We start from the raw sequence: 21,703 nt of genomic DNA on the forward strand, positions 1-21,703 counted from the left end.
TTTGAAGTTCTAACTGCTTCTATACATCAACAAACGCTCGCATAAAATACATCTCTTAATTTTCAGACGACTAAACTCTTTAATTGCCGACAACATTCGTATGTGTTCTCGAGTAAAATATTTATTGAATCAAAGGTAAGTATGAAAAACAAAAACGAAAAAGAAATCGTTGAACTAAATTAACATGATAAACAACCCTAAAAACCATATGTTCCGAAAAACTCGTTTCGTTTTCCCAAGACAATTGTATTTACCTATCTTGTTCATGCCGAGCAGGAAAAGTAGGCATGAATTCCTTAGACTTAGGTAACGGAATTTCGCGGAACCATTCATGTACGAGAGCCGCTTCGGCAGTTATCCGCTGCAAAGTTTCCAAATTTACTCAGTTACATACTTGATCTATAGCCAGAGCAAAATTCCAATCAATTTAAGCAATGAAATAAATACATAGAGACGAATGTCTATAGAAATATACCTTCTCGGGGTCATACGTTAGAAGCTTGTTCAACAAGTCGAGTCCACCGTCCGATAGTACGTGTGCTTGAAATATCTTGCGCAATTGGTTGTACCTAAATTTAAAAAAAAAATGTGCACTCGTTAGAAGCAAACAAAACGTCTTAGGAAAAACGGCACTTTCGTCGATGGATATGAGGCAATAAACACCAGACCGGAATCACTCGAAAGCTGCACGCCTGATAAAACATTGGCAAAACAAGCCAACATTAATTTTGTGGGTAACTTTGTAATAATTAAAAATAAAAAGATACCGATTACTTACTTATGCTCGACGAACTTCGCCTTGGCACCAGGGAGTTTAGAAAACCCGGGCCAGATTGTCTCGTTTGGAGTGCCGAGAATCCTGAAGATCTGCAACATAACCGTAAACAGTAAATTAATTTAGACCAAATACTTGTGAATTGATTGTCTTAAAACATCAAATATTTGCAGCGAAAAACGACAAAATTCACCTTGTGAAGCTGATTAATCTCTGATGTCCCGTTAAATAATGGTCTTTTTAATAAAAGCTCAGCCATAATGCATCCAACCGACCACATATCGATTGCCGTAGAATATTCGTTAGCTTCCAAAAGAAGTTCCGGTGACCTGAGATACGATGTTACTATTCAGCATTTATAACCTCGCTTAAATAAATTTTTTTTCCAGTCCCGACTCGGGGTAATTTAGAACGTGCTAATTTATTAACACGATAATTTTTAATATTTCGCTAAATTAATAGAATTTCTCTAGTCCCGACTGTATTCAATTTATAGAGGTTTAACAGTAAGTAATAAACATGTGAATGGAGAGATGCTCACCTGTACGGCAGAGTAACCACCCAGTCGCTATATGGTTTCAGAGGGTTCCCGTATTGACGAGACAAACCGAAGTCGCATATCTTCAACTCGCCGCATTTATTTAAAAGCAAATTCGAGGTTTTGAGATCTCGATGCAGTATCCAGTTTTCGTGAACATACTTAACCCCCTCTAAGAGCTGAAGCATGAGACATTTAACTTCACTCTGACTAAACGGAAATCCCGTTTTCTCCATCAATCCTTTGAGATCGTGATCCATGTACTCCATGACCATGTAAACATCGAAAACGCCATCATCAATATCTCCGTCCACGACTACTTCCTTGAAATCGACAATGTAGGGGTTGCGTAACGATAGAAGGATATTTATTTCCCGGAGTGAAGTCAAAGGAAACTTTTCGTTCCCGTTCTTCATCTTGACTTTCTTCAACGCAACGATTTCTCCGGTCTTGCTATCCTTGGCCCTATAGACAACCCCATAGGTTCCTTCGTTTATCTTGCCGCGTTTCTCGAACTCATGAACACTTCTGCAACACTGAAGCATATCGACACGAGAATCATGATCATCCATAAGTTCCGTGTCGTCAGGCGGAGGACTCACTGAGTTCCTACATTCTGTTAATTGAGCCAACTCGGAACCGGTCTTCCTCTTCAACTTCGGCTTCTCTTCATCAACTTCGTTAGTTTGGCGGTCGGCATCATTCGCCCAACGAGAAGATATTATAGTTCGTTCTGCCACGTGATGGTCGTCATCATCGTAATCGATTTCCCCTGTTTCAGTAGGGAATTCCGACGAATGCGGACTCGTAGTTTTCAAAGTATTCCGACTGTTAACCCTATTCCGGTCTCCTTTCAAATACTCGTTTTGAAGGTTTCTCAAAAATTCGAGCACTCCGGCGTCCATAAATTTAATTATGATTGTCCGCTTTCGTTTGAAAACTAACCTTACTTTGCCAGACACAATTATTGTACAAACAAACAATAAAATTTGTAACTTGACAGAACACTGAAAATTCGTATAAGATAAACTCGTGCGTGATATCTTGCCTGCGCAAATTAAAGCGCCGACAGTTCTCTTCTAGAGAGAGAGAAAAAACAAATATCAACCGCGTTGAAAGAGAAACTAATTCACGGAAATATATATATGATATATATATATATATATATATATATATATATATATATATATATATATATATATATATATATCGTATATGGAAACAAACCTCCAAAGAGTTTTATATTGATATTGAGTATTTTCTCTATTCTATATTTCATCAAATTGCATAGTAGTCCCTTTAATTTTTTTTTTTTTTTTCCGAATGCTATAACAATTAACAACGAATGAGGTTTCCTAGTTTCCTCTGTACTCTAATAACCGCTTGTAACATATATCCACAAACGAGCTAATTGCATAAAACCCCCTGTGTAATTTCGAATTGTCGAAAAAGTCATCGTGTTAAAAATATTAGCAAGGACCCCCCTATGTTGTGTTTTACGAAGCACACCGCTCCTTAATTCAAAATTGATGGTTAACTTGTATGCAATGACTAAAATACCCCTAATAGTTTTTAGTGATATTTCAATTTTTAAACAAATAATAATAAAATTAAAAAAAAAAAATAAAAAAAAATATCACACAAATAGGCAAACCTGCAGCTTCTCTCCCCAGTGGTGTGCAACGACTGTTTGTTGTTTCTTTTGGATAGAAAGAAAAAAGTGCAGCAAAGAAATTTTCGGTGGACGAAATTGTGGATTAAGAAACTATGGTAGCGGTGGTGGCATTCGAAGGCAGCGGCGGCAGTGTGGTGGATCCGGAGTAGAGTCGGCTTCAAGTTTGGGTGGAGCAGCTGGGCGGTGACGGCGAATCATTCTTCGAGTTTGACATTCTTCTTCTTCTTCGTCCTCGGGATACGACTCAAGATTCACAAATTGGAAGAAAATGCTTTGAAGAATGTTTGTTCTTTTTTGGGGTTTGGGCAGGGATGTGCCGAAAAAGCTTGAGACCCCATTTTTCTTCCATTTTGTTTTCTTGGATTTGGAATATGAATGAACTTCATGCTCAAATTGGGTTTGGTTGATGGTTTTTGCTGGAAAAATCAAGGTGAAAAAGTGGAGGGTTGTTCTTGAGGTTGAAGAAGAGGGCTTATTTGAAAATATAAAGGACTCAATTGAAAATCTTAAAAACTTCATTTTGGTGCTTATAAAATTTATGGGGGCATTTTGGTATTTTCGTGTTAAAAAAACGAATCCCCACTCGCATTCATGGCAAGTGAAGCACACGGTCAGCTCTCAGGGACCTTATTGCCTTTGATTAATTTTCATAGGGGGGTATTTGCAAATTGTTTTAACACGGGGTCTTTTTCAGCAATTAGAGATTACACAGGGGTGGTTTTTGCAAAAAACCCATCCACAAACCCCTGCGTATTATATTATATACACAACTCCAATTCGATGTTTCGGTCGGAAAGCCAGGACAATGCGATGCATCGGATTAAACTTTTCTCCTTCCTGGACTCCCGGGGCTAATAATATTCCTAACTGGTTCAACTCAATCAGCCACTATTTTTCTATGTACTGGGCCACGAGCTTGATTTAGAAGAATATTATTACGAAAGCTCAATCACCTTCAAATAAGGTTTGGGCACAACAAATTAACCGCAGCCCAATCGACATGGTATAAATAACGATATAATTCATTTATCAAAGGTATGTCCTATTATTATCTGGACAATTCTACTATTCGTATCCTCTCAACTATTTCTACTATCCGCACGTCTGACTTGAGCGTGAAAGGGTTTTCCGCCGGATCAAACCCCGGCCTAGTTCTCGTGTTCTTTATTCGCAGGTATCTCAAGACCATCTAGCACGTGAGCAGTGATCTACTTTCCTCAACTACTTAAGGTGATCTATTTATAGCATACCTTCTTTACGGTTTTGAACCAAAACAACTGGCATTTCCTGCACTCTTTTATTTGTCCAATCCCACGAACCAAAATAACATCTCGGCTAACAATTAACTTTTCAGTTTCAACATCATACAATCTGTAGCCTTTCGTTTCATCTCTATAGCCAATAAAAATACATTTGGTGCTTTTGTTATCAAATTCATAATGAGATTCAATAGTAAAATTTCTCTTTTCCTGCATAGTCACGTGCGCGATGAATTGTTTATTTTTATCGAAAATCTTTCAGGCATTATCACCAAAATGGAGATGATAGCCATTCTCAATCAATTGACCAAAACTCGGCAAATTTCTTCAATATCCGGAACAAATAGAAATAGTGTCACCATTCCCTTAGCTTGAACAAGTGCACCGTTGCCCAATCGAACTTTAGAACCTATGCTGCACGGACACTTCTAGAAGGTGAATAGTCCCCGTATCCGACACCTGGACACTCGGAAACCCCCGGACACTTCTCGGACACCCGTGTCGGGCCGTGTCGTAATTTCGCTAAAAGTAGGACACCCGTGTCGGGCAGTGTCCACAATTTTAAAAAAGTTGGGACACTTCTCTTACGTTTTAAGAGAGAGCCCTAATAAAAAAAATGCGCATTTTATTTTCTCTGTAATATAATACAGATTTCCTCTGTTTTCTTTGTGAGTCCACCAAAAGCTCCAAAAGTCTAGCCTGCGACGGCGACCAAGAACACGAGCAACAAGGGCGAGCGATTCTCTTATGCGATGACAATTTATACATATTTTTTACAATTTATAAATGTATCCTTATATTTTTATTATTTATAAATACACCCCTATATTTTTAATATTTACGCGTATCCCCCGCGTGTCCGTATCCTAATTTTTTGGAAATGCCGTATCACCGTGTCCGTATCCACGTATCGCCGTGTCAACGTATCCGTGTCCGTGCAGCATAGTTTAGAACTGATTGTATCCATATCGAAAAATAATTTCTCATTCCCTGTCATATGATTACTACATCCGCTATCAAGCTGCCATTTTTTTGAATTTTCTTCTACAGCCGATTGGCAAGCACAGAACAAATTTGCCGCCTCAGTCTCTGTTTCTTTTGTAATATTTGCACGATTTTCGAATCTAGGTTCATTCTTGTATTTGACACGGCAATCCTTTTTCAGACGACCACACCCATGGCATTGCGGTTGACTAAGATATCGACAATCTTGTGTATCAGGGTTCGTTCTTTTGCATTTCCTAGCAAAATAAATTTGAATCCTTGGAATGCATGCGTACCTTTCTCGTATTTTGACTCCATACTTCTTTTGTGCCATTATCCTTGGAAACATTGGTGCGGTTTACTGCATTATGTAACTTTGAGAGCGCTTTTGCATCGGCAATACGCGTCTCATCAAACCTTTTCTTTTCTGCATTTGACAGTTGGCTTGCATATTGTGGCTCCTCGAATCCACTATCGACGATACTCCACAATCCTTCTGACATGAGATACGTTCTCATTTTAATTTTCCAGAAATCGTAATTCTCCCCCAAAAACTGGAATGAAAGAATGCGATAACTCCGCTGTCATTTTTCAATTCTTTTTTTTTTCTTTTTTTTTTTTTTTTTGCAAATAGCCAAGGCTGTCCTTAAAAAAGAACCTTGCTCTGATACCACTTTGTGAATTTGCAAAGACAAACTTAGAAGAAAAATATTTCACTGGAGTTGTTGCGGCAGAGCTCAAAACTTTTCTTTTATTTATATCTATTTGGCTTTTCACGTTCTACACTTCACATAGCAAAATGCTTTCACATATATACTTAACAAAAGAAATTTCTAGACTAGAAGAATACAAATTGAAACATGCTGGATACATTTGAAAGATAGATACATTTTATTGTTATTACTCCTTGATGTGTTATTCGAAGAGTCTACTAGTGCATTGCTTTCCAACAGTCTGAGCATGATTCGCGGGAACGGCCCTCTTCGTTCCGGATTCCGTAATTCCGGGACTGGAACGTCGGGAAACAGACAAAAGATGGTCGGAAAGCCGGGACAATACGATAAATCAATACTATCGCGGCTGTCGCGGGTACCGGAACAGGCTGGAACGGGATTGAAACGGCATGAATCATCTAATTTACTTCTCCGACGATGGCTTAACGATGTCAAATTAGGGTTTTAACTTTTTCAGTTAGAAGTTTAAAAAAAAAAACATACAATTAGATCCCACACTTTAAATGTGATTTGATGTTTGGTAAAGGGAATGGGAAAATTATGATTAGGTTTTTTAAGTTTTCAAAATTTTCAATCTAGTCATAATTATTTTTTTATTTCTTCTAAGGTAAAGAGATATTTTCAAATGCATGTTACAATTTCACCCTTAATTCGGATTTACATTGTTTGTGCATTTTTACACTTCTCAAGGTTTAAAGAATTGTTCTAAAAATAAAAATGGAGTTCTAAAAATATTAACAATAAAAATTTATTTAACATTAATTCTATTTTTTTACATTTTAATTAAAATTTGTCCATTCCAATCGCGACACTACAATGGAACTGGAACAACAGTGTTCGCAATAGTGTACTCAACGTTCCGGCGAACCATATGTCTGAGAGTCTCGGTATGTTCGAATATATCAATTATTCTAATCTCTTTCAGAACATATTTCTCTGCGATCTAAAGTAGATTTTCTTTTTCCCAAACAAAACAAATGTTATGGTTTAGCTTAGTAACGTGATGCATTCCTCTACTCTCTATGTCTGGATTTTATGATTTATTAATTTGGCGCAGGTACGATTGATTTATTAATTACTTGATGGTCAATTTGCATTATGTTCTACATGTCACGAGTACAATATGCAAAATCAGACTTTGCATGGCGAAGAAACGACGGCCAAGGAACATATTATGAAGTGGTGTGTGGATTATCTCAACCTGTTCAAACAAGCGAATACCATTTTGCACAATAGCCATCGTCCATCACACCCATCCACGTGGCTACCTCCGACGCAAGGCTTTATCAAACTCAACGTGGACGCGGCATTTCCAGTGGGTAAGGATTTCTTTGTTACTGCTTCGGTGACTCGCAATTGGCTTGGTGAATGTGTATGGTGGTCGGTAGAAACATGCATAGGTCGACCTTCGCCAGTCCATGGTGAAGCAAAAGCGGTGCTTCAAACGTTAAAGTTAGCTCGAAGTAAAGGATGGGAATCAATTATTATCGAAGGCGATAACTTACTGGTAATGGAAGCACTTACAGAGCGGGATCACAGTCATGTATCATTTGGTGCTTTGATAGAAGAGACTTTGAGTCTGGCTAATGTTTTTCGTCATGTTTCGTTTCAATTCATTAAACGTGCTGGAAATGGTCTAGCTCATGCTTTAACTAAGTTGTATGATGACTTCTGCTTGGAAGGGACTGATCTTCCCCCAAAGTTGGCACAGTTTGCCTAATAATATGATTATTTCATTTCAAGAAAAAAGAGTACAATATGCAAAATATATATATATATATATATATATATATATATATATATATATATATATATATAACATGTGAAATAAATTAGTACTATGAAAGATTAACCATAGAAATTAGAAACTTCAACTTTATTTGCTAACGTTTAATTTTTTTGATAAAATTATATGGAGATTCTGAAATACTATTGTCACGTGAAAAATTAAAATCATCCCTAGACAAGGAAGATCCATTTTTTTTCCAAAATTAAGACTTATCTCATAATCAATCTAATGCCTAAAATTAGGATTTTATTTACTTATGAGCTTGTTTTGTCTTTTGAAGAACTTAATTTTGGAGAAAGAGAGATATGCAAAGAACTCATATTGGGAAAAGAAAAAATAATAATAATAATATATGTAACAGTAGTAAGGATAAAAAAAATAGTTTTTCCCCCAAAACTAATAGAGTATTTTTTTAACGTTCGACTAGAAAGGATAGGGAACTATTTGATACATTTTGTAATTCAGGCGATCTTTGATACATATCCCCTAATTCAAGAGTGCAAACTGAAATTTTCCCAAAAATATTGACAAGAATGACAATATTGCCCCTAGATTTAGGTCTATAAAAAATTTGGTCTATATATGGGTGGTTCCGAGGATGGTAAATTGGTATAAGGTACTAGGATGGGATCCTGACAGCCGCAGTGTGGGCCGGATCTGCTACCTAACGGGTCGTTGAGTTACCTACAAGATACCAAAAGCCGCCTCAGATACTTGGTCGTCTTCTTGCTCAAGCCTTTTTTGTTCATCCATGGAGTTTTATTGATTTTTTATATTATTTTTAAATTTTATCTATTTCGACAGAGGTTTTCTTCTTTTTGGTTTTGCTTTTTTTTTTTTTTTTCTATCAACTCAGATCTGCAATTGTGATTGAACTAAAGATCTCAAATTGTATATGTTTCGACTTAGGTGTTCTCCTCTTTTAATATTTTTTTTATTGTAATTATGATTATTGGGTCTTTAATTGGTTCATAAATTGGTTGATTGGAAGCAGTCAGTGTTGGGATGGCCGCAAGACGCGGAGTGGAAGGATACGAATACGATTACAAATTCACGTTAGCTGAAGAATTAATTCCGAAATACTCGTGCGGATGCAAATCCAAATTTGCCTTGTTCGAGATACGAACCAGCTTCATCATCAGGACAATCGACGGTGTTGATGAGCCGATTGATTCCGAGACACTTGACGCTCAGTTAGAGGACACCGAAGACGAAAGTATGACAGTCTTCATCAACATGAAGCTGAGCTGCCGACTGGGGGAGTACTGGATGACCGAAGCTGAAATCGACGAGTTCGATCGCAAGGCGGTCGATTTTCTTAGGAAAGCAGAGGCGGAGGATCCCTCCCGCGCAGAGATCCCCATACTAGTTACCATGGAGGTGCGCACGGTTCAGCAGCAAGGGGAGTCAATTAGCTCTTTGAGGGACAGGGCAATCAGCGAGGACCACTTGATCCCGTATTTCCTCTGTACGGGATTCTCCAGAATTGGGGCGCAGTATAACATGCCGGACCCCTTCCTCACAATTTTCGTTATGGAGCTGCCGAGGAATAGGGTTGAGGATGTTGAAGAGGGTTTGGAGATGATGGAGGCGTGTGGGATATGTAAGCGGGCCCCTACAATCGGGGCACAGATATCGGTGCTGCTGCAGTGCGGTCATTCGTTTCATTCGCATTGCGTTGCTCGCCACTTGTTGGCAGATACAAACAGCAAAACCAAGCTATGCCCTTGTTGCGGATCTGTAGCATATTATCCTAGCATGCCTTGCTACGACTAGTCTTTTTTTATTTATTTTTGTGAAGTTTTAACTTTTTTCATTATTTCTTGCTTTGTACTAAAAATGATATAACTATGACCGAAGTTAACTATAACTTCGAGCCAATTTTGGCGAGCTCGAGCTCAGGCTTAATTTAATTTTTTTTTTTTTTTATTATTTAATTTTTTAATTAAAATCATTTTATTTTTTATTAAAAATTATTCATAGAAAAATAAAAAAAAATTATAAAATAAATAATGAACTCTAGTTATATATATTTTTTATTTTTTCTATTATTATTATTATAATATTTTATATTATTATGAATTATTTAAGTAATATAGATTAGTTTCCATTTAAATACTAGATATATTTATTATTATAGACTATTTACTATTTAGTTAATAATAATAATAATAATAATAATAATAATAATAATAATAATAATAATAATAATAATAATAATAATAATAATAATAATAATAATAATAATAATAATAATAATAATAATAACAAGAATAAGAATAATATATATATATATATATATATATATATATATATATATATATATATATATATATATATATATATATATATGTAAAAAAAAAAAAAAAAAAAAATAGAAGGCAGCTCGCGAGCCGGCTCGCGAGCTGACGAACAACTAATTTTGAGCTCGAGCTCGAGCTCGTCCGAAGCTCGAGCTCGTGAGCTCGAGCTCGAGTTCGAGCTTTTTTCGAGCCGGCTCGTCGAGTTCGCGAGCCGGCTCGGCTCGTTTACCACCCCTAGTTGTACTTCAAGAAATGTATTCTTGAAAAAGAAAAAAAGATGGTTAATAAAAAAAAATAATTAAAAAAAAAAAGAGTTTATTGCATTTAGTACCCCTGTGTTGTATCGAATTGCTAAAAACTCTCCAAGTTATGTTATTCGCAAAAACCCCCTTATAATACTTTTTTTTAGCACGCAACCCCTAAATAGTGTGTTTCTAATTTTTAGGGGTAGTTCGCCGCCAAAAGAGATTCCTCTCTAAAATAATCTTTTTTTAAGGTGTAATTTGCTATAAACAACACTCAATTTCGATGAATAATTCATTAGAATTTGGCTATCGACTATGTAACACGGAAATTTCAGTTTCTTTATATTTATGCGTATCGGACAAGCTTCGTATCGAACACTCGAGGACACGTCGGACAACTTACGGGTCATTTTGCAATTTCTAAAAAGTTAGAGACATGTTTGAATAATAATTTTTCAAATATTTTTTTGTTTTACTAATTATTCACATGATTTAATTATCAATTGCAAATTGATAATTGATAGTAATATTTATTTTGAATATGTTTCTATCAAAAAATATAAAAATAATAAATATATAAACAAAAACTTATATGTATTTACATAGCATATTTATAAATATACCCCTATATTTTTTATATTTACACGTTACCCCTAAACTCCCTTATCCCCGTTTTTGGGACATGTCTGTTCCCTGTGTCCATTTCCCCATTTCCCAGTATCGCCGTTTCCGTGTCCGTGTGCTACATAAGACTATCTAGGGTAACGTGTAACAAAAATAACATTGTGAAGTTGCACTCGCTTTTATGAATTTTGAGGTCCGAAAGTGCCAAAATTGGACATTTCTAGGGACGAAGTGCAATTTGCCCTATTCTTATCTACGTGTCAATTTGAACCGTGCTGAGAATTCGTTCGCATACAACTCAAGTCAAAATCAAATTCCCGCCAATAAAAACCCTAGATTCCTCGTTACTCTGTAAATCCCCAAATTAAATCTTCGCATACAACCCCAAATTTATCAAACAAAAACCTCACTGAAAAATGTTGGAGCTGAGGCGGGGGAATCTGTTGAAGAAGGTGGTAGAAGCGATTAAAGATTTTGTGGACGCCGCCAATTTCGATTTCTCGGCCACCGGATTGCGCCTGCAGACAATGGACTCGAACAGAGCCGCCATGGTGGAGCTGCTCCTCCCGCAGGAGCGCTTCCACCATTACCGCTGCGACCACGAAATCTCCGTCGGAGTGAACTTGGAAAAAATGTCGGAACTTTTGGAGTGCGCCGGAGACGATGACGTCATCACCCTCAAGGTAGACGATGATGACAGAAACTACTTAACCATCGTGATCGAAAACCCCGGTATTTAGTCCGTTGTATTAATCTGTCGTTTAAAACTAATTAAGGTCTCGATTTTATACGCAATCCCCGTATGTGCCGATCGATGTTGTTTTATGAATCGCAGCTCGGGATATGGTAACTACTTCTAAGATGAAGCTTGTGGATATTCCCGGTGAGCATAGTACACTACCGGAAATTGAGTACCATGCCACCGTCGAAATGTCGTCGTTGAAATTTCGAAAAATATGTAGGGATCTCGACAATGTAGGTATCAAAGGTAATTAATTACTTATAGCTTTAGTGGATTTTAGCCATTATTTAGGTGGTGTTTGCAAATGCTTTTAGAAATAGATTATGAGCTTTTTTTTTTTGCACGTAATCTGTTTTTAGGTGTTTGTAAAACAAGCTTTTGCTTTTGCTTCTCTTAAAATAAGTTGTTTTAAGCTGTAATTTTAAAAGCACCCATGTACCTGTTTTTTTTATTTTATTTGATTTTCCAGCTAATTTGTAAACACTCCCAACTTTTAGAAATAATCACTTAATTCCAACTTAACTCACAATCACTAACTTCTTCTTTTAAATAAGTTTTCGCAAACACAGCCTTAAGATTAAAAACCGTGGAATAATCATGTGAGATTTACCATTTGGTACTTGCAGTTGTGATCTCCGTCACGAAGGAAGGAGTAACGTTCTCGACAAGTGGCGGTTTAGGAACTAAAACTGTTTTGTGCAGACAAAATTTCGCTGTGGACAAGGTTGATTTGATTTCCCCTTGCCTTTGAACTCCCGACTCCCTTTCTCTAGGCGCATTTGTGATATTCGTCTTTACTTTTTTTTTTTGACATATGCAGCTAGAAGATGTAACTGAAATTCAAATGAAAAAGGCGGTGTCTTTGACCTTCCCACTTTCGTATTTGTGCAAATTCACGGAGGCCACTGCATTGTCAAGCACAGTAACCCTAAGCTTTTGTACGGAGCTTCCTTTGATGGTTGAGTACAAGATTGCAAAAACGGGGTATATTAGGTTCCACTTGGGGCCCATAGTTTGAGGAGGAATCCTTATAGAGTATGAGTTTTGGATATTTAATTTCGATGTGTATGATTTCTTAATGGAGCACAAATACTGGATTACGTTGATTAGTCGATGTTTGACTCTAATATGCTTTTGTCGAGCTGGCTCAGCCGCTCAGCTCATTTATGCCCCTAATCACAATATAACAGGTTCTAAGTATATATGCTAATTGGTTTATAAAAAGTATTATATAATCCTCAATCATACAAGGAAAAAGTTGAAAACAATTAAAGAAAAACAAGGAAAATATATTTTCATCAATAAATAAAGTGAGCAAAACTAAACTTAAGAGGACCTTTCTCCTTCGGATGTGGCATTCGAAAAGTTTGTAATCCAAAATCGAAAAAGTTTTTAATAAGAATTGACGGGCGGAATTCGAAAAGTTCCAAGTTTTTGATCACCTAATATAGAAAATAGATTATAATATTGTATATGTGTAATTTATCGGAAAACAAATTGGAGTTTTCGAAATTATTTTGGTAAATTGAAATGATCGAAAATCGAAATCTTATATATATTTCGATTCCAATCCAATAAGCCAACAAAATGGAATCAAAAATTGCAGAATTCAGAATCAAAAATATTATTCCAAAATTGAAAAAATTCAAATCAAAATCGACGATTCCCAATCATAGGGTGAAATTTTCTATAACTCACCCTTTATTTTATAACCACCTTTCTTCTTGTACTTCCAGAAATCAAAATCCCTCTTCGGCATTCCATCAAACACCTCATAGCATTCTAACATCCTCTTTATAAATCCTCTTTTTATTGGCGGGAAATAATAACTATATTTGCATTTTAACCCTCACTCAATTCACGCCAATCAAAACTCTATATTCCCCAAGTACTCTGTATATCACTAAATCTTTGCATACATGTCCAAGTAAGTAATCCGCCCTAATTTATCAGACAAAAAAAACCTATCACTTTCAGTTTCAGATGTTGGAGCTGAGGCTGGCACGTGGGAGTTTGTTGAAGAAGGTGGTAGAAGCAATTAAAGATTTTGTGGACGATGCCAATTTTGATTTATCGGCCACCGGATTGTACGTGCAGACCATGGACTCGTACGAAGCGGCGATGGTGGAGCTGCTGCTCCGGCGGGATGGCTTTGTGCACTACCGCTGCGACCGTAAAATCTCCATCGGAGTGAACTTTGAAAATATGTCTGAAATGTTGGAGTGCGCCGGAGAAGATGACGTCATCACCCTTAAGGCCGATGATGGCAGCAGTGACTTAACGTTCGTGTTCGAGAATCCCGGTATTTTGTACACTTCTTTTGGAGTTGGATTTTTATTTTATTGTTTGTTATTAGTGTTTTGTGCTTGTTTTCTCATGTTTTTGTTATTTTATTTTGAAAGAAAAGAGCGAAGAACGACGGTACATTTTCGTAAAGCAAATAGGTTGAGTTGATGGACTTCAGTCTTTTCTGACAAACTGTTTGATAAAAGTTTTTGTGTTGCTTGCCATCTCTAGTTTGTTTTAATAGAAAGAGAGATGTGATGGAGGGAAAAAAACTTAAATCATCGATTTTGGTGGTTTAAACTTATAATAACACGATACTGTTGTAACTGTCAGTGGCTAACTGCCAGTGACGGAGCCAGCATAGGGCCAGGGGGCCATGAACCCCCTACCATTTCTCAAATCCTTATTATTTAATAAAAATATATAAAACAAGCGTGCATAATAGTATTGACGGCCCCCTTAGATTTTTTTTTTAATACATTCGGCTCATGCTGACTTCAAATCCTGACTCAACTGGTGGTAACTGTGGTACCTTTGGAAGAGTGAAAATGGATAAAATGTCGAGACACGAAAGGGAAATGTAGGGAAGTTTTGATCTTGTTGAAAATAATATGCGAGAATCTTGCGTTGTATGTATTGTCGACGTACCTCTTTAAGACGTGTAACAATCAAAATTCGAAATCCTGCGTTGTAATTTTTTTAGATTTTGAGAGGTGTATTGAATCGAAATTACCAATTTTTTAGTGAATTTTCCTTCAAATCTCCTTGAAAAAATCATATCGGAAGTATTGCATAAGAATTTGCAGGTATTGGAAAAATATATATTGTTCTATATCTCCCTCTTGTTTAGATGATTAATAATTGGAAGATCTATTATTTCACATGTTCTTTAGTTTGTTCCCGGTTTTATGGAAATCTAAGTAGTTAAAAATGGTGTTGTGGGCTAGACTTGTAACATATATTCATCTTAAAAGAAAAATATGGTTTAGCATTTTTAGCCCGTATTTTAAAACTAATTAACGTCTGGATTTTAAATTCAAGCCCGGCCCGTATGTGCTGAACACTGAACAATGTTGTTTTATTCAATTGCAGCTCAAGATACGATTACTGAATTTAGGATGAAGATTTTGGATATTCGCCGTCAGCATCTTGCAATCCCGGAAACCGAGTACGATGCTACCGTCAGAATGTCGTCTTTGAAATTTGCAAAAGTTTGTAAGAATCTTTTCTGTATAGGCAAGAAAGGTAATTAATTTCTTCAAGTTTTATTTAGAAATTATAACCGTTGTTTTAAGATTTTTGTAGTAATAATAACCATGTCGGATTTACCCTTCGGCAGTTGTGATCTCCGTTACGAATGAAGGAGTAAGATTCTCAACAAGTGGCGATTCAGGAAGTACGACAACTATTTTCTGCAGGCAGAATACGACCGCGGACAAGGTTCGACTCGATTCCCACTTGCCTATGAACTCGCTACGCCTTTTTTATTTATTTATTTATTTATTTATTTGTGCAGCCAGAAGATGCAACCGTTATAGAAGTGAAAAGAGAAGTGTCTTTGCCGTTTCTTCTTTCATTTTTGTGCAAAATCGCAAAGGCAACTCCATTGTCAAACACGGTAACCCTAAGCTTTTGCGCGGAGTTCCCTTTACGGGTTGAGTACAAGATTGCAGAAATGGGCTATATAAGGTTTCATTTGTCACCCAAAATTTGACGAGTTTTTATGAAGTATGATGAATTTTGGGATATTTACTTCCTATGTATCTGATTATTCTGTAATGGAGAAGATAAATAATGTGTTACGTTGCAAATATATATATGTGAGATGTCATTTTAGTTCATTCTTGTGTACACTCTTCTGGTAACATATCTATATATATATATAAATGGTCCGATGTTGTCATAATTTAAGGGGAGAAATATTTATCCCAAAAATGTGATATGTATTTGGTAAATACTAGTAGATAAACACACTCTTCAACAAACCGACAACAAAGTGGCTGTAGTTTAGTGGTAAGAATTCCACGTTGTGGCCGTGGAGACCTGGGCTCGAATCCCAGCAGCCACATACATTATTTTAATGTCTTTTTTTACATCGCTGTACCCTTTTTCCCTGTACAAAATTGGAGTGCAAAATTCCAAAAAAAAAAAGCGCGAATGTTCTATTTTCCCCCAAAGCTATATATATTCCTAATTATCAATTGCGTACAAATAAAATTCCAAGTTTTCAATCCCCTAAAAATCATTTTAATTTATTTCTTGATAACATTAAAAATTTATTAAAAAAAGAAATACTACAAGATATAATAATGTTGCAATAAAATTAATTTGTATTGACTCTATATAAATATGTATTTAAGTTCGCAAAGTTTGAGCTAGTAGAAAATCCAATGTGTACTGAAGTAAAACCTTAGCTGGCAACTGGCAAGAATAATTCTTCAATTTGACTATTTCCAAAATTTTTCTTCCATTTTTGGGAACCGAGAAGAAAAAATTGATGTAACGGCAGTGTAGGGGCCTTTGTCCGGAGGCGTTTGTAGTTTAGCCTTTGATGCAATTCTTTTTTGACGCCGTTAAATGTGGCGTCGCGACGTTTGACTTTTGTCTTGGCCAGGGCCAATAGCTGGACCACCTAGACCTAGCACACGCTGTATGCTTTATCACTTGGACTTTCAAACAAAATACCTATTAGGTAGTTATATTTTCGAATCAGTCCCTATACTTTTTTTTTCAACTTTGCACTCCCACTTTTCAAAGTTCATTTACGTTTTACTCCATACTGTCACTGAAATGTCCGGAATACCCCTCACATGAATTCAAATTTACAAAAGCCCGCCCTCATTTCCCACAAAACACGTTTTCTTTTGCCAAAAAAGGAACCGAAGGGCTGTCAGAAGAACAACGGTAAAGAAATGTAGCATCGAAAAAAAAAAAATCTCCAATCATCCCGTCTGCAAAACACAGAAAAGTCCTTTTTCGGAATAATACAAGAGCTCGTTTGATTTTCCGGCATGACTTTGATCCAAATGGGTATCCTTTCGCTCCTATTAATTCTCGCTATTATGTTGTGCCCAAGGAGACCACTGTGGCGACCGATGGAGTCTCCGATGCCGAATGTGCATGATTTAAAATTATGGTAAGGTACATACGAGATTAGATGTAATTATAGATACACCATTTTGATTTGAAACATTATACATCTCTCCTTCTCTTGAAATTTTATATAAGCTAACATTTAACCTATTTAACAATTGATTCTTTGAATTTCCAATTTTGCCCTTGATTAAATAGTGGGTAAATTACATTGTCCTCCATTGAGGTTAGATCTAATTACACAAGGATCCGACGTATTTTAATATCATTACGGAGATCTCCCTTGATTTTTTTGAACTCTAAGGAGTGTGTATGTAAAAAAAAATTAAAATAAGAGGTCTATATGTAATTAGGCGTAGCCTAAAATGAGGACAATGTGATATTCTCAATATGTGGTCACTGGTAAAAATGGAATATAAAAAAAAAACCATAATGGGTTAAGTATTAGTTGATATATCAAATCTCAAAGGAGGTATGCTTAATTTTTCAAACGAGAAGGTGTCTAACACAAAACCTCAGGAGAGGGAGGTGTAATTCATACCCTAGTAAATAATATCAATTTTAATAGAAAATCCAAAATTAATCATACACACAACACAAAAAGTTAATGAATGGTTTTTTTTTTCTTTTAATGTAAGGTATATTAATGATAGATGAGAAATTTGGTACAAAAATAAAAATTGTTGTGATATTTGGACTCAACCAATAGAATCAATTCTATACACATGCTACAAGAGCCCTGCACGCGATCTTCAAGTGCATGCAATATAGATTATTGTATTAATTTGAAGTGATGACCAACCAAGTCATTTGCTTCGTGTCCTATGTGAAATGGGTGACTACTTATATAAATAAGTGTAATCTTATGAGATGAAGAATTAATTCCTCAACAGCAAATAATTTTTCTTCATATAGAAGCTTTGAGTTTCAATAGTTTATCACTCTTTAATTTTAGTGTCTCTCTTTTAATAGCAATAATGATTCTCCATTCTAATATGCACGTTTATATGTATTGTCAAAGAACTATATGTTCTTGTAAATCATAAAGCCTAGCTATTTACTCTCTCTCTACTCTCTCTCTATATATACTTTGTGTAATATTTTATATTTTACATCAAAAATATAATTTTGCTAATATATATATATATATATATATATATATATATATGCTTTCTCGTAGTCTTGAATTTTTATTAACTTTTTTTTTGTTTTTTAATAATTATTTAAACTTGGAGGGGTGGTGTTTTTGTAATTTCAGAGCTTAGACAAAACGTGTTAAGGTCGAATGTCTGACAACTAACGGCGATTGTCACATTGAGACCATTGTACAAGTACAAGTGGGCAAATCGATGCAATCTAGAATAGAAAGGCGTAAAATGATATCGAGTCAAAGTACAAGGAGAAAAGTGGAATTTATCCTAAAATTTTATCATTATCAAATTAAATTCATCATTAAAAACATTTGCAATCTAATTACTTCAGGTGAAATTCAATGTATCATTACTATCCTATCGTGCTTTAAAGTTCAATTATTGTATTAATTCTAGCTAGTTTTAACCTATGTATTTAATTTAAGCAATATATATCTTCAAAACATATCAAGAAAGACCCAAAAATATATGCATATCATTTCAACAATTCTTTTTGCAATATAAAAAATATTAGGAGGATTCGTAATCGATATATGTTTTGAATTCATGTTGTTATATTTTCAATAAAAGAGTAAAGATATTGTTTGTTAAACTGAAATGTTAAATGTCGTTTCAATTTTACTAATATCGTTTGGCTTCGAACCTGATTTTGACATATTTCTATTTCGATTTTGGCAACATTCGAAATACGAAAATTGTAGTCCTTTGGGTTAGCTTTCTAATCCAACTTAAATCCGCTAGATTGGATGCCATGTGACAAAGTTATGCATGAATGAGTCACATTTTGAATTTTAGATACCTCAATACATTAGAGTTGTGGGCAGTATCCATTGATTAATGTATATCTTTCTCGTCCGACATCCAATTTTGGTGATTCGAGTTGGATTAGAAAACCAACTCAGAATACTACAAATTCTATTTTTGGGGTTTTGCAAAATTTGGAATAAAAAATGATCAAAATCACCTTTCAAGTCGTAACGGTATTATTAAAGCTCGAACGACATTTATCACATCCCTTTGTTAAATAAGATATTCGGAAAAAAGATGTGCATTGACAACAATAGATTTCAAATGCTATTAAAAAAAACGAAGTGTTTTTAAAAGTTCGCGTAGGGCCGCCGAATAATCAGGACAGGCTCTGATTATGTGTGACAAAGTCCTAAATAAAATGTTCATAAGATGATTCAAATTGAGGTTATTTAATCTAATTTTTTTGTATATCAATCAATTTTGGGCATGTTACATGCGAGGAGGGGACCTATTTTACAGTTCAAATGGGAATTTAAAGCACACCAAAAAGCTTTAAAGGCAAAGGTAGTGTCATTCTCCAACTCTGCCACACTAACAATAACTCAACCTTTCTTTATTGTCACCACCCACCCTTTCTCATTTTTCCTACCTACTTTATTTATTTATTTAATTATTAATTTTGAAATGAATTAATAGCTGTGCTAAAATTTATCATAAATTCACTTGTCATTATAAATTCTTTTTGAAGAACATGTGTGATTCTAATTTCTAAAATGCTTTTATTTTCGATTTTAGAAGAAAAAGGTAAATATTTTGTGTTTTGATATTAGAAGATATGTAATAGTGAAATATTTTATTGTATATGTGATCTTATATGTAAATATATTATAATTGTAGGCTATGTAGGCTATGTAGCAGGGACAAAGAAACGGGGATACATGGAAACAGACACAGAAAAACGATATATCCAAAAAATAGGGATATGAGACCTTGAGAAAAACGTTTAAATATTAAAATTATAGGAGTATATATATAAGTTTTTATTTATATATAGATTCTTTTTTATTTCATACAACATAACATATATTCAAAATAAAATTTTACCATCAACTAATTAGAAAACAACAAAAAAATTGAAAATATGTTATTCAAACATGTTTATAACTTTTTAAACATTGCAAAATGGCCCATAAGATGTCCAGCAGGTCTCATCGATGGTCCACCACGAAACTTGTCCGAAACACAAAAACTTTAAAATTTGAGGCATGCAGCACAGTAGTATCATCAGCATTCTTCTCATTCTTTATTTTAAAAAAATCAAATAAATTTTTAAATATGTTATTTATTTATTTTATTATTGTATTTATCTTTTATTTTTCTGACTTCCCATATTGCCCCTTGTGTTATATTCCGTTCCCGCTTGAATGTTATTGAAAAGTCTCTATCTTGCACTTCGCTCGATGTAGTGGACAAATGAATTTTTTTCTTTGCAGAAAATGTTGAGCTTGGTGAATATGTTTTTTTTTTTTTTTAAATGGAAAAGGGGAGCAAAATATTTATAATTACTTCTTATTTTCATAATTTTAATTTTCTTATCCACTGTTGTTTTGGAAGCATAGGCATTGATGCCTAATATTTCAATTTCAAAATGAAATAAAAAAAGTTGTTGCATACGAGCAGTGGCGAATCCAGGATTTTTGCCAAGGGTGTTCGGAATTAAATATAGTAAAAAAGGTAAAAGTTTACGGGGGTTCGGGGGCAGCGCCCCCGATTTTTTTTTAATACTATGCACATTAAATAATAAAAATATGTAATATTTTCAAATTTAAAGGGATTATTTTACAAATTTTGGGCTAATTTAGGAAATATTTAGACATAAAATTGGTGAAAATATTTAAGGAGTGGTAAGCATATTAAAGTTGCAAGTGACAAAATGTGTATTTCATTAGCAGATTTTGAATTTAAAAAAAAAATATAGTTGTAAATTTAGAAAATAATTGTAATAATGCATATATATATATATATAATTAAGAATTTTGGAATAATTTATATTATATAAAATATTAAAGGAATGGTAAATAAATTAAAGTTGCAAATAGCAAAATATATGTTTTATTAGGAGATTTTGATTTTTTTGAAATATTCAAAAATACCCACATATTCAAAAATTTTGGAAAACAATTGAAATATTATATATTTGGAGATTTTGATTTTTTGAAATATTCAAAAATACCCACATATTCAAAAATTTTGAAAACAATTGAAATATTATATGTATTAGAAATAAAAAAAAACAAGCATATATATATAAAATTAAGAATTTTGGAATAATTTAGATTATATAAAATATTATAAGAATTTTGGAATAATGTAAATTATATAAAATATTAAAGGAATGGAAATTAAAGTTGCAAATAGCAAAATATATGTTTTATTAGGAGATTTTGATTTTTTGAAATATTATATGTATTAGAAATACAAAAAAACTTTGAAATATTCCAAATAAAAGGGTTCAATCTGAGTCTCGAACTCTGCACTTCGCTGTATTTGAAGGGAGATCCCTACCAGTTCAGCTACAAGATCTCTTCAACAATTTTTACATTTACAGTTATATAATATATAAATATATAGGGAATATTTTTTTTTCAAAATCAAGGGTGTGCAGTTGCACACCCTAGGACCACAGTGGATACGCCACTGCATACGAGCTTCAGATTTTGGATCTTGGAGGAGTGATTACTCAATTCATATGTCG

The 21,703-nt window shown here is 34.6% G+C and overlaps 4 protein-coding genes, 1 non-coding gene and 1 pseudogene across 5 annotated transcripts; 5 read left to right on the forward strand and 1 right to left on the reverse strand.

Annotated features, from left to right (window-relative positions):
• Nucleotides 1-250: 250 nt before the first annotated feature.
• LOC105960380 (cyclin-dependent kinase G-2) lies at nucleotides 251-2,218 on the reverse strand. Its single transcript, XM_088818951.1, has 5 exons — nucleotides 1,317-2,218; nucleotides 969-1,104; nucleotides 779-867; nucleotides 476-569; nucleotides 251-361 (listed from the first exon to the last, which is right to left on the reverse strand). The coding sequence occupies exons 1-5, from the start codon at nucleotides 2,216-2,218 to the stop codon at nucleotides 251-253; spliced, it is 1,332 nt and encodes a 443-aa protein (XP_088675077.1).
• Nucleotides 2,219-7,088: 4,870 nt separating this feature from the next.
• LOC148770021 (uncharacterized) lies at nucleotides 7,089-7,685 on the forward strand. Its single transcript, XM_088818952.1, has one exon. The coding sequence runs from the start codon at nucleotides 7,089-7,091 to the stop codon at nucleotides 7,683-7,685; it is 597 nt and encodes a 198-aa protein (XP_088675078.1).
• Nucleotides 7,686-11,342: 3,657 nt separating this feature from the next.
• Nucleotides 11,343-11,666, forward strand: LOC148770022 (DNA sliding clamp PCNA pseudogene; annotated as a pseudogene).
• Nucleotides 11,667-11,675: 9 nt separating this feature from the next.
• Nucleotides 11,676-12,782, forward strand: LOC105960328 (DNA sliding clamp PCNA). The gene is made up of 3 exons (XM_088818910.1): nucleotides 11,676-11,914; nucleotides 12,295-12,392; nucleotides 12,489-12,782. The coding sequence occupies exons 1-3, from the start codon at nucleotides 11,770-11,772 to the stop codon at nucleotides 12,684-12,686; spliced, it is 441 nt and encodes a 146-aa protein (XP_088675036.1). The 5' UTR covers nucleotides 11,676-11,769; the 3' UTR covers nucleotides 12,687-12,782.
• Nucleotides 12,783-13,583: 801 nt separating this feature from the next.
• Nucleotides 13,584-15,765, forward strand: LOC105960329 (DNA sliding clamp PCNA). The gene is made up of 4 exons (XM_012984493.2): nucleotides 13,584-13,970; nucleotides 15,047-15,199; nucleotides 15,294-15,394; nucleotides 15,471-15,765. The coding sequence occupies exons 1-4, from the start codon at nucleotides 13,652-13,654 to the stop codon at nucleotides 15,666-15,668; spliced, it is 771 nt and encodes a 256-aa protein (XP_012839947.2). The 5' UTR covers nucleotides 13,584-13,651; the 3' UTR covers nucleotides 15,669-15,765.
• Nucleotides 15,766-15,950: 185 nt separating this feature from the next.
• TRNAH-GUG (transfer RNA histidin (anticodon GUG)) lies at nucleotides 15,951-16,022 on the forward strand. The gene has a single exon. It is a non-coding gene; the product is annotated as a tRNA-His (tRNA).
• The last annotated feature ends 5,681 nt before the right edge of the window (nucleotides 16,023-21,703 follow it).

This window comes from Erythranthe guttata, chromosome 6 (genome assembly GCF_056151865.1).
Source record: "Erythranthe guttata isolate IM_541 chromosome 6, IM_541, whole genome shotgun sequence".
In the NCBI taxonomy this organism is placed as follows: domain Eukaryota; kingdom Viridiplantae; phylum Streptophyta; class Magnoliopsida; order Lamiales; family Phrymaceae; genus Erythranthe; species Erythranthe guttata.

Coding starts and splice junctions, on each gene's coding strand:
- LOC105960380 (XM_088818951.1), bottom strand. CDS start 2,218: ATGGACGCCGGAGTGCTCGAATTTTTGAGAAACCTTCAAAACGAGTAT. Junction 570..778: donor GCGAAGTTCGTCGAGCATAA/GTAAGTAATCGG, acceptor TTTTAAATTTAG/GTACAACCAATTGCGCAAGA. Junction 362..475: donor TAACGTATGACCCCGAGAAG/GTATATTTCTAT, acceptor GAAACTTTGCAG/CGGATAACTGCCGAAGCGGC.
- LOC148770021 (XM_088818952.1), top strand. CDS start 7,089: ATGCAAAATCAGACTTTGCATGGCGAAGAAACGACGGCCAAGGAACAT.
- LOC105960328 (XM_088818910.1), top strand. CDS start 11,770: ATGGTAACTACTTCTAAGATGAAGCTTGTGGATATTCCCGGTGAGCAT. Junction 11,915..12,294: donor CGACAATGTAGGTATCAAAG/GTAATTAATTAC, acceptor TGGTACTTGCAG/TTGTGATCTCCGTCACGAAG. Junction 12,393..12,488: donor AAAATTTCGCTGTGGACAAG/GTTGATTTGATT, acceptor TGACATATGCAG/CTAGAAGATGTAACTGAAAT.
- LOC105960329 (XM_012984493.2), top strand. CDS start 13,652: ATGTTGGAGCTGAGGCTGGCACGTGGGAGTTTGTTGAAGAAGGTGGTA. Junction 13,971..15,046: donor GTTCGTGTTCGAGAATCCCG/GTATTTTGTACA, acceptor ATTCAATTGCAG/CTCAAGATACGATTACTGAA. Junction 15,200..15,293: donor TTTCTGTATAGGCAAGAAAG/GTAATTAATTTC, acceptor ACCCTTCGGCAG/TTGTGATCTCCGTTACGAAT.